Genomic DNA, 17,735 nt, shown 5'->3' with positions numbered 1-17,735 from the left:
AATGAAAGAATTGAATAGGCGCAGCTGTAGCAAATCTCTAAATGATGGAGAAGTTCTGTTGAATTATTGATAGATTTCTGTGTAATTAGCTTTTTGAAAGATGCGCACTGTTCTTTTTATTGAAGCATTCCCTGACCACCGTTTGTTTCTCCAAAATGTTGTTTAGGCAGCAGAACTGAAGAGATGTTCTTATCTTCGACTCTGACAAAGGCGCAGTATGGTTTTTTCAGTTCATAACGAAGCCCTTCTCTAGACCTTGAAATGTTCATTTTAATCCTTTCAGCATCACAGATTTTTTGTAATGTTTCTAATGGTTACAAATATGTGATACATTATATATGTTATCTTACCCCTTAGATTATGGCTGACCATAAGTTCCTCAAGATCTACTGTCCTGTGGGGTTTTCATTTCAACCATAGTTTTGATTCTACTAATTCACGGTTCAATGAGATCTCTAGGTATCGAATGAGGCGTGCTTTATTGGAGTTGGAGTGAAAAACAGCAGGATTGAAGATCTCCAATCTCCAGGAACAGTGCTGTGCAGCCCTGCCTTTTAATAGTGTGTGATAAGTGCCACCAGGATGGCCTCGCTATCTCCCCAACTAGAGTACCTAGCTGTGGTTTTATGGGTAGTGTAGTTTTACTGTACACTACTCCCTTCTCCTCTCTTGCTCCATTTTCCTCCCTGGCCTTATGTTACCTCCCAGTACCTGCCTCGTACCTGTCAGTATGCATCCTCCCCGTCGCTCCGAGTGTCAGTGCTGCATCGTGCTGAGACTGAAATGACAAAGTCTTGCGTGTCCTCTCCACCTTATCTTGCACTGACAACTGCGGGATTAAAAGACGGGTATGCAGTAACCCGAAGTCGCACTGTGACACTGGAAACAATGAATTTCACTCGGATTGAGACGGAACGGAACCGATAGACTGGAAACGGCACGTCTCGTTTGTAAGGTGTCGAATGGGAGCCTTTAGTCAGAAGCTAAAGGCTAAGACGCTTCCGTTCTGTGACGGGGAATGGGGCCCTGCCACTATACGCTTCATTACGCTGCTCTACTCTTCTACTCACCAGCTCTGTGCCGCGGCATCGTCCCACTAGCAGAGTGCCAGCGCACACTCACACACACACACACGCTTACACGCTTACACGCACACACACACACACACGCACACACACACGCTACACATACACACACACATACACACACGCACACACACACACACACACACACACGCACACACACACGCATACACATACGCACACACACACACACACGCATACACATACGCACACACACACGCACACACATACACACGCACGCACACACACACACACACACATGCTACACATACACACACACACACACATACACACACACACACACGCACACACATACACTCACACTCACACACACACACACGCATACACAGACACACACACGCATACACTCACACTCACACACGCACACAAACACATCCACGCACACACACACACACACGCATACACACACTCACACACACACATACATACACACACGCACGCACGCACGCATACACACACACACACACACACATACACACACACGCATACACACAGATACACACACACGCATACACTCACACTCACACACACTCACACGCATACACACACACACATACACACACATACACTCACACTCACACACACGCATACACACAGATACACACACACACATACATGCAGATAAACACGCATACACACACACGCATACATGCACACGCACTCATACACACACATACACATATATACACCTTCACACATACACACATGCACACACACAGATACACACATACACACACACACACACACACACATACACACAGATACACACACATGCATACACACAGATACACACACACGCATACACACAGATACACACACGCATACATGCAGACACACACACATGCACACACACTCATACACACACATACACATACACATTTATACACACATACACACATGCACATATACACACATACACATACACCACACACACTCATGAAAAAAGCCTCAACAACAGACCTTATAACTGTCACCCCTCACCTCAAAACCCCATACCAGGGACTTAGGGGAGGTGTGTCTCTGTCATGCACCAGAGCTCCCTCCAGGGGGTGCTCTTGCAGGTGACACTGCCATCTTTGCCGCAGAGGCCAGCCAAGGTACACACAGGCCCCTAGGGTTGCCAGATTTACAATTTTCCAAAACCGGGCAACGTGCACAGCCGGCAGCATACAGGTTGAGAGTTGCCAGACGAGGGGATTAGGGGGGTGGGTATGTCAGACCAGGGGATCCCCCATGGAAACAACAGTGGACCAGGGGGTCTTTCATTAGCAAATTCATTACAAACGGGCTAGACATTACATTATCCAGTTAGGGCCACAAACCGGAACTGTACAAATATTTTTAAAACCTGGCAACTCTAAAGGACCAATGTCAGACCGGTAACTGCTAATACGACAGCAAGGCAACGAGCTTCTGGCTGTGCTTTAGCAAGACCGCGCCATGTGCACACTGCACTGCTGAATTACCACTGCTCCGTTCATTTCACTGTTTGTGCAGAATAAGTACATTCAGCATGTTATATAAATAGGACAATGCACACACATAATGTAGTCTGTTCTATAAATTATCTGTGTACACACTGAAGTGCTTTGGGCTTCACAGATTAGCATGTTATCAGGAAATCTTAAAGCCTTTTTAATTGCAGCCTTGAGGTATTATTCAAGGAAGGACATATGGTGAGATAATATTGAACTGTTTGTACAGAGAACATAAGGTGTACTATATAGAAATGAACTGTGCAATGCCGCTTTTGTCTGTAACAAAGAGATCAAAAATAATTTTCCTAACACCTCTTCTTAACACCTCTCAGAAACATATTACACTTGAAATTTCCGCAATCTACCACAAGTGGGGAAAAAAATGTGTCTGTCCAAGTTGTTCATTTTGACAGAGATTATGAAAATTTTTTCAGTTGCCAAATATACTTTGCATTTAAATACTGTGTACAGTATTAAGAGTCTATTTTCTGCTTGTGTAGATAACACCTTTTCAGATTCACTGATTGGAGAAAGTCTAGTAATACTGTAAATTCTTCTTAGTCATGAGCACAGATTGGACAAAGATGTGTCTGTGCTGTAGGAATTTGGTTGCAACTCCTCTTTAATCTCATCCAGTTCGATAATATCGATGAATGTAGCCTGTATGCTTTTTTTCCCCAGATGTCTCTTAGAGGTAAGTTTGAGTAGAAAGCCTAATATCTCTGAAAGTTCAGATGGTAATATGTCATTTCTGGTTTCATATTGCGGAGTGTTTATGGATAAACGCGTTTCTGCCCCACAGTCTCAGGTCAAATCTTGACCGTGTCAGTGACGACTGCGGTCACAGGGTGCTGTGCATCTGGAGACTGCATGGCTCAGGGTATGGGAGAGTCAGTGAGGCGTCTGCGTTTCATTGCGCTCCAGCTACTCCTGCTGGTCAGTCAGGCTCCTGTTCACTGCAGGCCAAATATGAAAGGTCCTCCTCTGACTCCACCCTATGTGAGCTTAGCTGTAGTCTGCGGTGTGAAACGAAACAGCTGGTGACACCACGCATTTCGGGGGGAGAAACGTGAATGTCTACACTCCAAAATCATTATCAAGTTATCAATTATAAAAGAATGCATTTCCCTGGTACAAACCTGGTAGACCTCTGCTTCATATGAGGTTTTCATGGCTATAGCTGTCATGTCATTCTTGAGAACCACTGTTCTAATGGAATGTTGTGTGTGCGTGTGCGTGTGCGTCTGTGTGTGTGTGTGTCTGTGTGTGTGTGTGTGTGTGTGTGTGTGTGTGTGTGTATTTGCGTGTGCGTCTCTCCCCTCAGACAGGGACTTCAGTATCCAGGTGAACACGGACCGGAGGGCCTACAGCTCGGGCGAGACCCTGGAGCTGCGCTGCAGCATCGACGCTCAGAACATCCAGGACCGCTACTTCTCCGTGTCCTGGGTGTTCAGCAGCTCCCCCGTGGCCCTGGTGGGGCCCAGCTCCGTGCCGGTGCTGAGCGGGGACTACGTGCGGCGCGAGGCGGCCGGCCAGCTGACCGTGCGCAAGGAGAGCCCGTCCGTCCACCTGCTGAAGCTCCGCTGGCTCCGCCCAGAGGACACCGGGAAGTACATCTGCAGGGTCACCGAGCGCGAGAGGATGCCCTCCGGCGACTTCATCGACCGCAGCAAGAGGTCCCGCAACGTGCAGATCTCCGTCCAGCCCCTACGTGAGTCACACCACTTCCTGTGGTCTCCTCATGTGGGTTAACCCACTTCCTGTGGTCCCCTTATGTGGGTTAAACCACTTCCTGTTGTCCCTTTATATGATATGAACAACTTCCTGTGGTTCTCTTATGTGAGTTAAACAACTTCCTGTGGTTCCCTTAAGTGTAGCAATCAACTTCCTGCTGTCCCCATAAATGAGGAACGCGTCTTACTGTTGTCTTCATGGGTGACAAAGTTTCCAAACGTTGTCCCCCATGACATATCTGCAGTATGAATGAAAGGGTTGTGCATTGGTCCTATGAATGACGACACAGCTTGCACTGTAGATAAAAGGTTGGAGTTACCGACCTAGTGGGTCCCAGTCATGTACCTTAACCACTGACTACAGGCTACGCCCGTAGCAGTCAACTTTGTATATTGCCTGAGGTAATATTTTTAGTTGAGGCAATTTACTTGTTAGCACAGTGCCCATTATGTCAAACTGCAGCTGCTCCACTGATGCGGAGAACAAAAGCAAAAAGGTTAACCCTGAATTACTCAAATGGAATAGGCGCAGATCTAGGCGGTTTGAATGTGGCATGTTTAATACATGAGAAAGGTGAGTGGATAGGAGTGTTGGTACATGTGTAATGTGGCAGAGCATCCTGTCCTTAGGAGCCCGGGGAGAGATTTAGAGCTACTGTTTCCCCCGTGTTCAGAGACTCCCTTTTGTGCAGCCAGTGTCTTTACTGAACAAAACCACCGCCATTGTGTGCGATAAATCCATCAAAATGAGAAATTCCCCGTCCGGAACTTGACGTGAAGTCATTGAATAAATGAATGTCTGAGGATTAATGTGACAATGCGGCCTCCCTTCGCAGACTCGTTTAGTGCTGTCTTACTGTCTGAGGCTTAGTGTTGTGTTCTGAGTGCTCCTCCAGAGGGTACGCCCAGGCCTGCCACCAGGGGCTTTGGGCCCCATGGGTCAAATATGTGATTGTTTTGGAGTCAAATACTTTTCTACGCTTTACTGAGCTTGTCTGGTGTACTGAAACCTATGACACGCGCTCAAAAAGAGCAAACCTCACCTTCTGGCTCTTTTTGTTGGCGCAATTGTACCAGGCACGATCAATCGAGCCCAGATGACATATTTGACCCAGGTCTGCCCCATGAAAAGATATCACAAAGGACCCCACCATAAAATCCTATGTTCTGACATTTCTCAGCCCCCCCCCCCCCCCCCCTTGGATTCTAAACCATACCCCCCATACACCCCCCCCCCCCCCCTCCCAGTCACATGTATACCCATGTGTTCGGTCTTAACGAACGTGAAGTGATTGGCGGAGGGACTGCCCCCGGCCCTCGGGTTTGCCTGACCGAATCCCCCAGGCCTGGAGTAACACGGAGTAACACACGCGCTTGCGGCCACACAGGGGTCACAGGATGGGGTCAGGGTTCAGAGCCACATGATCAGTAAACGAGAAGACATAACGGCTCCTCTGAGCCGTGGCGGATGGTGAGTTCATGGATCAGTGGCCCACGGCCGGGAAGGGGGGAGGGGGGGGGCACTGATCCATGAACTCACCATCCGCCATCTCCACCCGAATCATAATCATTCCTCTGGACCCGAATGCCTGCAACATAAAAAACACACACTGTGGCCAAATATTGCCATGGAGCTCAATCACACTGCCCAAAATTCTGTCTCATCAAGTGTGTTCATTTTGTGATCAAATGTTTTTTTATTTTACAAACATTTTCAAAGAGAATATGTAACTTTCCTTAAAAAATACATAACCCCCCCCACCCTTTCTTTTTCTCTGAAGTAGAAAATATTAAATTGTTTTAAGTTACTCTTTGCTTGTCAAGTGAACTTGTCTTAGCCCATTGAAATGTGTCAAACTCTCACCTCATTGGCAATCCTTTTGTATTATTCAGCAAGAAAGTCATAGAGATTTTAAGACGCGTCTCAATATATAAGACACAAAATCTTCTTAAGATTATCGTACTTTATTCTGTCTTTGCAGCGCGCTCTCCCCCCGTTACTGAAGCCCCCTCTTACCATGTTGCACTCCCTCCTTCGTTATTTCATCAAGTAACGGCGGCTCTTTCAGCTACGCCCGTGACGCCTCCCGCCAGGGACGCCTCGCGCGCGTCTCGTGTTATTAAAGCAATAACGCCGGGCGCCGCGTTTCCGAAAGTAAACGCTCGGTTCAAGCGGAATTATTTTGCATTCGCCGGCCGGTTTAATGAGTGTAATATTTCACGCCGTCATGCAGATCCTTTCATGTTACGGTGCTTGTTGGAGTGCTCGGCGCCCACCCCTAGCGTGCGCTCGTAGGTTTGTAATTGCGGTTACGGGCTTGTAAACAGGGGCCGTGTTTTCTGGCGCGGGAAGGGTTTTCGGGGGACTTCTCTCGCTCTTTCTCCAGATGCTAGTCTGTCGCAATTACCCAGGGTCCTCTCGGTCCCCGATAGGGGAGGGACTGCCAGAAGAAGAAAGAGACGCTAACGCTAGTGACAGTTTGGCCCTTGATAGGATTCCCTTTTCCTGGCTTTCCCGTGGGTGAGAGGATATTGAAAGAGTGACACTAACTTCAAAAGGAAAGCTGGAAGTGTTCCCCTCGATACTCCGATGAGCCTCGTGGCAAAGATGGCGTATTGTAATCCGAATGCAAATGGTGACGGGGAACGCGCTGCTTTATTCCTTTTTGCGTTCGAGTAAAATAATTAAGAAGGTTTGCTTTTGTGGAGGGTGGTGGGGTTGTTCCGTGATCTCTGTGGAACAAACAGTACAGAGCAATCAGCAGAGCTGTGTAGTGGTTGTAATGAGAAGACTTCACAGTGAAAATAAGGGCTGGGTGCAGCTGTTCTGTTCCCATTACCGCGGAACTTAACCCCAGTACTTTTATTTATGTACTTAATATCCTGCTATATAATTGCCTAAAATGCCAAGATTATACTTTGTAAGTCTAGTGTGCTTAAATTAATAACATAAATGATAAAAAGAGACTTTAATATAATTTGCTGGATGCACATTTGCGGATATAATAACTCATTTGTGACCGAGACCTTTTGCCCCTCGGCATAAATTAGTGTTTTGCTTAAGTGGAGTAAAAATGGGAAATGCTACTCAGTGCCTGTGGTCCTCTCCACTATTTGGCCCTCATTTCCTGTTTTTAACATCGCAAGGGAGAGTAGACATCAGAGCAGCGCTAGCTTATGAAGAGATACAGTGTGCACTCTAGCAATACTGGTCTTTCGGGGGGGTTTTGAAGGGCACAATCAAAATTGTTTTCCAGGAAGTGCAGGAGAAAAAGCTTTGAAGAGAAAATACAAAAGCATTCGTATGAAGTATAAATGAAGTATATATACATTTTTTGTCATATGTACTTCTGGACATATTCGTGTGGTTATTGAGAATTGACAAAATTCCCATCCTGTCAGTCAACTTATTTTTAATCAAGGTTTTCAACCTTCAGCACAATTCTAATTCTTTTTCTAGTCATAAATAACATAGCAGTTAACTCACGCCTACGCTTTGATCCCTGACGTTTATTCAGTGCTACTTTTCATTTGTTTTTTATACTGTAACAGACTCACAGCAAATCTGGAAGTGAAAAACATTTCAATATCTGTAATAGCTGCAACTTCTCAGTGATACCTCCTAACCTCTTTCCCTCCCTCCCTCTCATCCTCCTTCCATTCTTCTCTCTGACTTTAACTCCCTCACAGACGAAACCATCCCCGTCCCTGTGTATAATTATTGTACTAAGTGGCCCGTTTCTTGCTTCGGTATCTGTGCTAACCTCCGCTCTTCCTCTCAGGGACCAACATCAGCGTGTCTCTGACCGCCAACTCCTCCGAGGTCCCGGAGGGCGACCCCGTCCAGCTGGTGTGTTCGGTGCGGGGCGCCATGGCGACGGCCGGCGCTCTGTCCGTGCTGTGGCAGTGGACAGACAGACAGGGGGCGGCCCCGGCCCAGGACGTGGCCGCGGTGGACCGGGAGGGGACGGTGCGTCCGGGGCCCTCGTACCGCGAGCGCAGCGGCTACGGCGAGATCTGTGTGGACCGCGCGCGGGCCGACACCTTCACGCTGTCCGTGTATAGCGCCCTGCCCGCCGACGAGGGGGAGTACAGGTGCACCGTCGCCGAGTGGCTCCAGTCTCCGGACGGGACCTGGGAGAACATCGGAGAGAAGACGGCGGTGACTGCCATCGAAGTCAAAGCAGTGGGTAAGCACAAGATAACTTAGCCTATATAGTGTGACAACTTAGCCTATATAGTGTGACAACTTAGCCTATATAGTGTGACAACTTAGCCTATATAGTGTGACAACTTGGCCTATATAGTGTGACAACTTAGCCTATATAGTGTGACAACTTAGCCTATATAGTGTGACAACTTAGCCTATATAGTTAGCCTATATAGTGTGACAACTTAGCCTATATAGTGTGACAACTTAGCCTATATAGTGTGACAACTTAGCCTCTATAGTGTGACAACTTAGCCTCTATAGTGTGACAACTTACCCTATGTAGTGTCACAACTTACCCTACATAGTGTGAAAATTTACCCACTGATGGGGCAAGTTGTCACATGAGCACACCCTCTACTGAACGGTCTATAACTCTGTATTGATATAGATATGAAATATGAAATAGATATGAAAATGTAATGAATATAGACTGAGACTTCAATCTTTCCTTTGGTAAGACATTCAATTGTAATGTATTGTGCCCAAGAAATGTAAGAAAGAGTGAAAATTGTGAATATGCCCCACTCCTATATGTTATGATTTTGGAATATATACTTTTAGACATGTTTGTGTGGTTATTGAGAGCTAAATTGATGAGAAGGCCAATTTAGATTTCACTGGGACTTCAAGCTGTAATCCTAAACTCGGGGAAGGGGATTCATTTTGATATCGTATTAGAGATGTGCGTAATTTTGTGTGTGTGTGTGTGTCTGTGTGTGTTTGTGTGTGTCTGTGCGTGTCTGTGCGTGTGTGTGTGTGTGTGTGCGTGCGTGCGTGCGTGTGTGTGTGTGTGTGTGGGCGTGTGTGTATGCATGCGTGTGTGTGTGTGTGTGTGTCGGTGTGTCGGTGTGTGTGTCTGTGTGTGTGCGTCTGTGTGTCTGTGTATGTGTGTATGCGTGTGTGTGCGTGTGTGTGTATGCATGCGTGTGTGTGCGCGTGCATCTCATTGCGGGTGCTGGGGGTTCTCTGCATAGGTGTGAATTCTGTTTGGTGAGTTATGGGATGGTTTTAGTGCTGCTTCACGCCTCGGGGGAAAAATCTGTGAATAAAGTGTCTGTCGCTGGTGTTTCATCACCGTCTGTGATTTACACCAGTCACAAATGCAAATATGTGCAACCTGAAGATGTTCCGGCTTTCTGTCGTCAGGAGAGACCGCTGCATTCGGCATAAATTATCAGGGAGAGGAAAAGTGTGTGCATGTGTGAATCCCTGTGAGTGTGTGTGTGTGTCTGTCTGTGTGTGTGTTTGTATGTGATTTGCGTGTGTATGCGTGTGCATGTGCATGTGCTTTGCGTGTGTGCGTGTGTATGTATGTGTGTGCATGTGTGTAATTGTATGTGTATGTGTATGTGTGTGCATGTGTGTAATTGTATGTGTATGTGTGTGCATGTGTGTAATTGTATGTGTATGTGTGTGCATGCATGTGTGTACACACAGGCGCAGTGTGCATAATTGTATGTGTATGTCTGCGTGTCTGTGTACCTACATGCACAGTGCATAATTGCATGTATATGCATAGCCACTCTTTTCCCAGCTCTATCTGTAGCTTCATGCACATAGACGCAGAGTGTTGGCTCCATGGTCATAAATAGACCCGCGTTCTTCCCTGGGTCTTATCTGATGTTCCAGGCGCTTGGAGATCACAGAGTATTGTAGTGCTGGGAAAGGGAGTCCTTACTGTGTGAGCTTGCCTGGCTGCTTTGCGAACGCCACGGGTAACGTGCTAATTAATTCGCCACGTCGTTCCACGTGGGAATTCATTTCCCAGTGTTTTTTGGCGTGGTGCTGGGAGTTCTGCAAGGTGATCAACAATCTTGGCCCGTGTCTTCTGTGCAAGTCCCTTTGTACCTCCTCTTCGTTTCATTTGGAGAACTGCTTGCAGGGTAATTACTATAGTTACAAGCAGTTGCTATAGTTACGGAATATGCGAGTAGTGGTGGTTGATGTAATGGGACTCCACGCTCTTTTCATGATTGAGCTCACGTGAAAACGAAAAACACAAACCGCAAACACGGGGAACGTATGAAGTGTCTGCATAGAGGCATTGGCCAAGTGAGGCTTCTATCAGAGATGTTTCACATCACCGAGATGGCATACAGAGTTCTGCTTCCTACTAGAAGGGGAAAACATGGTAGATTCTAGGTCAGTCTGGGCTTTAAAGACCTGACGCGTGCTTGCCCTGCCCTGCTCAGGTGGAGTGGGAGGAAGCCCTGTAGCCTACATGACTTGATGACATGAAAGATTTGTGACACTAGATCACAGTAGATATCACAAAATCTGCCAGTAAACTGTCGACAGGAAACCCATTCACCCGATTCATGGACAATTCCTCTGCTGTAGGTGGGCTAAATGCTGAATGAAATACGAAATATTCTGACTGATATGACAAAATCTGAAAATGACAAATGCCTGTCAATGGATATCGTTGTTGGAGAGCGGTTCAATTTAATGAAAAATGCAGATCAATTTTTTTCCCCTAGAATTTAAAAAAATGACAAGAACAGAAAGCTTACAGAAGTTTCACTTGGAAGCACCAATAGATTGTCCGAAGCAGGGATAATCTGTGGCCTCTCTCAAAATAAAATGTCTGAGTTTTTTTTCTGTCAAAGTCGGAGTGAGGACAGAATGTTCTGAATCTGTTGCCATTGGGAAAATTATATTATGCTGTACTCCCATAATCCTCGGAGGCAGAGGAATCGAATCCTGTTTAGCCCCTCAGATCAGCTAGAGATCTCGGTGAAGGGAACATTTTATACGTTTGAAACAAAAGAAAAAGCTTTCTCTGTATCGTAGGGCCTGGAACTCAATGGCAACCTGCAGTGGATCAGGCCCTGTATCAAGTAGGATAATCAGATTCTATTTAAATAAATTAACTTATACTGAAATTAACTTTCGCAATGTTGACATACTTTTAGTGAAATTACTTAATTCATTCTGATATAATTTTATAATACAAACGTTCAGAGAAATAATTATCCAAAGTGTTTATAAGTGTTTGTTGTTTCTTATTTCACATGTTTATGCCTAAAACAAAATAGATGAGCAGCAGATGTTTTTTTTCTGAAACAAACACTGAATCAGGCTTTAAAGTAGTTACTGAAAAAGCTAAGAGATCTTAATGTGTATGTATGCCGAAAAACCAAACTTTAGTGTGTTTGGTTCTATGAAAACACAATATTTTCTTATAAAACTGAATGTTTTTTTTTGTTTGTTGTTGTTTTTGTTTTTTTGTTTTTATGTACACAATTTCAAGATTTTCATAGGAGGTACGTTTATAGCAGACCGAAGTGCAGGGCCCAAACGCAATAGCCGTGTCCAAAACTGCCTGCGCTTGCCAACTATTGAGTATACAAGTTGCGTACAGCTTGCATACAGCTTGTATACTCAGTAGTAGGCAAGTAAGCTGTTTCAGACACGACCTGTGACAGGATTGGCTGGCGATGAGGCCTGTGGGAGGAGCCGGCAGTGAAAAAGCAGTCATGTAGGCGGGTGGCGGGGAGGCGGGGGTGGAGATGGGGGGACAGGGCGGTGTTTAACAGAGGGACTGAGTCGGGTTCGTGGCCCAAGCCTTCTGTTCCTCCCTGCAAGCATGATGAAAGGCTCAGCGATCACTCTTTCTGCTTCTCCTCTCGTTAGCCAGTCAGATGGCAGCTTGCGTACACGAGTCGTAATGAAGGAGGCACTTCTCAGCCCACTGCGATGTGTTGGTCCCCGTCACGCTCTCTCTCTAATGAGCCGATGCAAGCCTTTTTCCCCGCAGTTGTCATCTTGATTATTGGCTTCCAGCAGCACGGAGACAATCTGGAAGGGCCGGTGAAACAGACACGTGATTGAGAGAAATTAATTAGGAAGGGATTATCTGAAATACCAAAAACGGAGACAATGCTGTTCATGACAAAAATCCAGCAGTTTATGCATATGGATTTGAGAGCAGCAAAAACATTGCCCTCAATGGCAATTTCTCAGACAAAGAATTTATATTCCAGTTATATTCACAATAAATGTATTAGTCCTTTTTCATAACTAATTATAACAGTCTGCCAAAGCATTTTCACACATTTTATGATTTAAGATACTGTATCCCAAACCAGGAAATACTAAGGGAACACCTCATATACAGTCTAATTAGAACTAATTATTCATTAATTAATTCATTATCCTAACCCGCTTATCCTGAACAGGGTCGCAGGGGCGCTGGAGCCTATCCCAGCATACATTGGGCGAAAGGCAGGAATACACCCTGGGCAGGTCGCCAGTCCATCGCAGGGCACACACTCACACACTCATACCTACGGGCAATTTAGACTCTCCAATCAGCCTAACCTGCATGTCTTTGGACTGTGGGAGGAAACCGGAATACCCGGAGGAAACCCACGCAGACACGGGGAGAACATGCAATCTCACAGAGAGGCCCCGGCCGACCGGGATTCGAACCCAGGACCTCCTTGCTGTGAGGCGGCAGTGCTACCCACTGCGCCATCCATGCCGCCAGAACTAATTAATTAAACTAACTGAATTACTGTATTTGGCTATTTTGCCCATCTCATCTCAACTATCCAGCACCAAACCTTGATATAGGTACATTGATATATTGAATGAAAGTTGTGGAGATGATGAAGATGAAGACGATGATGTGGGTGATATTATATCTGTGCAGAAATGGTAATATTCATGTAATTAATGTGATAAAACGCTGTGCAGTTAAACATTATAATGACAGCCTGAATTTGTTCGACGACCTTCTCATCGGTAGTCCTCCCTGGTAATGACAGATTCTTTACGACTCTTACAGTTTTTATGCTCCGGGCTTAATTGCTGCTTTTCAGAGAGATGGGGAAAGTTTGTGGATGGTTAAGGATCCAAAGCATATTAATGTCAAAATGTCATTCTGCTCTTTTTGAGAGTGGGGTGTAATTACCCCTGAGCCTGAAACAACTCAGAAAAGTATCCAAACAAAAAAAAGGTGACAAGATGAAACTGGTCCTCTGTGTAATCGCTGACACTCTGAGTCCACGTCTGTCACCGGCTCGTGTTTGTCTCCTCTCTCCCTCTTGTACCGAGCATTATGGGTCCGACTCATAGATGCCACAGATTCCTCAAGCTAGCTCCACTCTGTAATTCAGTGTTTTGGGCACTTAGTTATGTAACCAGTTGTACTGCTGTGACTTCTGGATTAATGGCAGTCATGACCAACATTAAGGTCAGTTTGGGCCAGGGATTGCTAGTGTATGGAACCAACATTTTCTATATCCAAAGGAAATCAAATGGTGATCTTCACTCACCGAGCACTTTATTAGGAACATTTTGACTTTATTACTCCTACTTATTTATGCGATTATCTCATCAGACAATTGTGTGGCAGTAGTGCAATGCATACAGTCATGTAGATATGGGTCAGGAGTGTCATTTAATGTTCACATCAACCATCATAATGGGGAAACAGGTGATCTCATTGATTTTGACCATGGCATGATTGTTTGAGTATTTCTGTAACTGCTCATCTCGTGGGATTTTCACACACAACAGTCTCTGGAGTTTACTCAGAATGGCGTAAAAAATAAAATAAAATCCAGTGAGCAGCAGGACGGAATTGCCTTGTTAATGAGAGAGGTCAGAGGAGAATGGGCTGACTGGTCAAAGCTGACAGGAAGGTGACAGTAACGCAAATAACCACTCATTATAACAGTGCTATGCAAAGGGCATCTCTGAACACACAACGTATCAAACCTCTATGTGGATAGGCTACAGCAACAGAAGAATTAATTCGAAAAAATAAGTAAATACCTAATAAAGTGCTCACTGAGTGTATATAGATATAAGGATATTATTCATTTTAATTAGTACCTGAAATAGTCTCCATAATATGTGATGCTATTTCTTTTGTCCTGTTAGATTTTTTTTTTTTTAATGATTAAACTTGAATTCCATTGTACCAACTAACTACAGTAGTTGATTGTAATTCAAATCACAATGCAATTGAAAATGACTGGAAATCACATTGCACTGTACCATGTTTGTACAATTTTCGAATAACGTTCTTTTGAATAACCTGACCTGGATGTTTTTGCCCATGAAAGTTCATTTCATACCTGTTTGAATCTTATAAAAAGGTAGCAGATGTCGAATGAGGAGCTTCATTTCCAGGGTCACAATTCGACGTGCAGTAAGGTTGCGGTACTTTTCTGCGCTTTTACTCAAGACATTGTATATTCTGGTCCTCAAAGTCAGCCTAATCAACAGCTTCTGTGCATGGTGTGATTGAAGCGCACCGGTCGTGAAGTCATTATGACTGTTTTTCAGCTGTGATTCATTGGTCACCCTGACCACACACGCATTGGTGCCGTTTCTCAGGGCATTGACTATTTATAGAGAGCTGTCGGCGGTGTTCAGAATGAGTTCTGTGAAGGGATCTGAATGAATGCTACCTGTAGGTCGTCTTCCTTGGGGGTGCAGTGAGAGGTATGGTGAGCATAGCTGAGGGATGAATGCCAACGATGAGACCTTACGCATACATCACCTCTTTGGCCCATTTTGTTTGGATGACTAACAGTATCTCAAATCAAAATGAATGTATTTGTAAAGCATTTTGTCAAGGAAAACTGTGACAGAGGCTTTATAGAATGCCCCCAAAAAAAGAAAAACCGCCTCAATCTCCACATAGCAAGCGCGAGGTAAATAACCCTCCCCTGCCGGGAGAAAAACTCATAAAAGGTGGCAAGAAAAAAGCCAGCTATGGAGGGGGGGAGCCCATCCTCGGCTGTATGCCCTGGTGGAAAGTAGAGGTGGAGAATGTATGTAGAGCTGGAGAATGAATGTGGCAGAAATGCAATAATGTGTTGAGGAGGTTACACTAGCCGCACTACCCGCTCGCGCTGACCCCGTGCCCTGCCCGTTTCCTTCCCAGAATCCTCCTTCTTCGTGTCGGCGTCGTCGCGGACGCCCAGCGTGACGTACGGCGACTCGTTCGACCTGCAGTGCATCGTGAAGCCGCGCTACAACCCGCGCGTCCCCTCCACCGTCACCTGGCGCTTCCAGCCCCGGGACGAGGCCGGGGGCCGGGGCGAGTTCCGGGACCTGGTGACGCTGACCCGCGAGGGCACGCTGCAGTGGGGCGAGCAGCTCCAGGGCCTGGGCTCCAGGGCCTCCATAGACAAGTCCCCCACCAACAGCAACCTCCGGCTGAGGGTGAACCGCGCCGGCCGCCGGGACGCCGGCACCTACCAGTGCAGCGCCCAGCTGTGGAGGAGGAACTACGACAGCACCTGGACCAAGGTCACCAACCGCACCTCCAACCTGCTGGGGATCAACGTGCTGAAGCCCGGTGAGTCACACACGCAGCTCACCTGTAGAGGGAGCCCTTCACTTCCCACACTCACCTGTAGAGGGAGCCCTTCACTTCCCGCACTCACAAACTAAGCATTTGGTACACTTTAGCAGGAGGAAAAGGCGAGCTGGGCTGAATGGCCTGTTCTCGTCATTATGCTATGTTATGTTACATGCTTGCATCCATCTTGATTTATGGGGGATACAAATTCATAATATTATCAAAAAGGTCATGGTGCTATACAAAAGGCACAAATGCAGTGTTCGAGTGGTACAACTGGTACCATTCATCATGGTTCCCTGTCTTGGTGATGAGTCATACTTGTAAAGCTAATCCATGGTTTATGGGGAAGGCGGAGGGGCCAATGGAGGCAGTTTCTGTCCAGCTCTCATTTCTAATGGCCTGGAGGGTCCTGTATTTCTGCTTTAAAATGGGAAGTAGTGTAAAATCAGAAGACACGCTTGGCTCCAGTCTTCATAATGGTGCTTAAAGTCTTTTTGATTATCCCTGCTGCTTATGAAAGTCAGTTTCAGTGCACAAATTGCCGCCAGATAGTAAATTTGTTTCACCAGCGAGTTCAGCCACCGTCACCTACTTCTGTCTGCGTGTTCAACTCTCCCGGCAGCTCTGCTTAATTGTGACGGATATTTGCATAGCTTTCTCCAAAAATCACACGACGAAAAAAAAATCTCTTTCTCCTTCATGCTGTATGAGGTCTGTGCATTCTGGGTTACTCTGTTCCTGCTCTCCGGTCTGTTTCATCTTCGCTCGTTCCTTACCCGTCACTCATCTCTGCACAATACCCCCTCGCTCTCTCTACCGTGACTCATCGTTCTCCTCGTCGGCGTGCCTCTCTCTCTCTCTGTCTCTCTCTCTCCGTCCTGTGGAGGGATGACTCAGAGAGGCTGCTGGGCTGGATGGGGCCTCCTCGTGGCTCACCGCGGGGAGACGGTGAGCGTTAACGGCCTCCGCACCCGATGGAGCAGGGCGGGACTGGTGTGGACGTCCAGGGGCCTGTTTCAGGACGGAGGATTAATGAGTTAGCTGCATAACTGCACTGAGTAAATGGTAAATGGACTGCTTTTATTTTGCGCTTTTATCCAAAGCGCTTTACAGTTGATGCCTCTCATGCACCCATTCATACACATACTCTCGGCAATAGGCTGGCATGCAAGGTACCAATTAGCTCTTCTGGAGGAATTAGGGTTTAGGTGTCTTGCTCAGAGACACTTCGACACACCCAGGGCGGAATGAAACCGGCAACCCTCCACCTGCCTAACCGCTCTTACCTCCTGATCTCTTACCTCCTGAGCTGCTCTTACCTCCTGATCTCCTCTTACCTCCTGAGCTCCTCTTACCTCCTGATCTCTTACCTCCTGAGCTCCTCTTACCTCCTGATCTCCTACCTCCTGAGCTCCTCTTACCTCCTGAGCTCTTACCACCTGAGCTCCTCTTACCTCCTGATCTCTTACCACCTGAGCACTTGCCACCTCAGCTCTTACCACCTGAGCACTTACCACCTCACTTACTTACCTCCTGAGCTCCTCTTACCTCCTGGGCTCTTACCCAAGGGGAGTAAAACCCGGAAGTACTGTTCCAGGTTTTATTTGTTGCAGTTCAGTGGAACTGCTTCATGAAATACCCCTCAGTGTCCCCTCATGCCTGTACATTGGGCCTGGTTCTGTGAGACTGATCTGTGCACTGATTTAGTGTCCAGATGGACCATTTCAACCCTCACCTGTCTCTTTAAAGCCTGTCAAGTACCCCTTGTCTCCTTCCTAATTTTATCAGGCGAGATACTGCGTCAGACACTGCCATAAATACTCAAAAGCTAAAGATAAATAGTTTAACAACATAACATATGGCTTCCATAATTAAAAGAAT

At 46.3% G+C, this 17,735-nt stretch overlaps 1 protein-coding gene across 2 annotated transcripts in view; it reads left to right on the top strand.

The window, feature by feature from the left end:
• The window catches only part of igsf3 (immunoglobulin superfamily, member 3), a 136,126-nt gene that overhangs the window by 89,680 nt on the left and 28,711 nt on the right, over positions 1–17,735 (top strand). For both annotated transcript variants that reach the window (XM_061227003.1, XM_061227002.1), the window contains exons 5-7: positions 3,906–4,292; positions 8,097–8,504; positions 15,432–15,848. In XM_061227003.1, coding sequence (XP_061082987.1) covers positions 3,906–4,292; positions 8,097–8,504; positions 15,432–15,848 — 1,212 coding nt within the window. The remainder of the gene's footprint in view (positions 1–3,905; positions 4,293–8,096; positions 8,505–15,431; positions 15,849–17,735) is intronic.

This window comes from Conger conger, chromosome 17 (assembly GCF_963514075.1).
Source record: "Conger conger chromosome 17, fConCon1.1, whole genome shotgun sequence".
Taxonomy (NCBI): Eukaryota; Metazoa; Chordata; class Actinopteri; order Anguilliformes; family Congridae; genus Conger; species Conger conger.
Note: the sequence above shows the minus strand (reverse complement) of the source record. Positions and strands in the feature narration are given on the sequence as shown.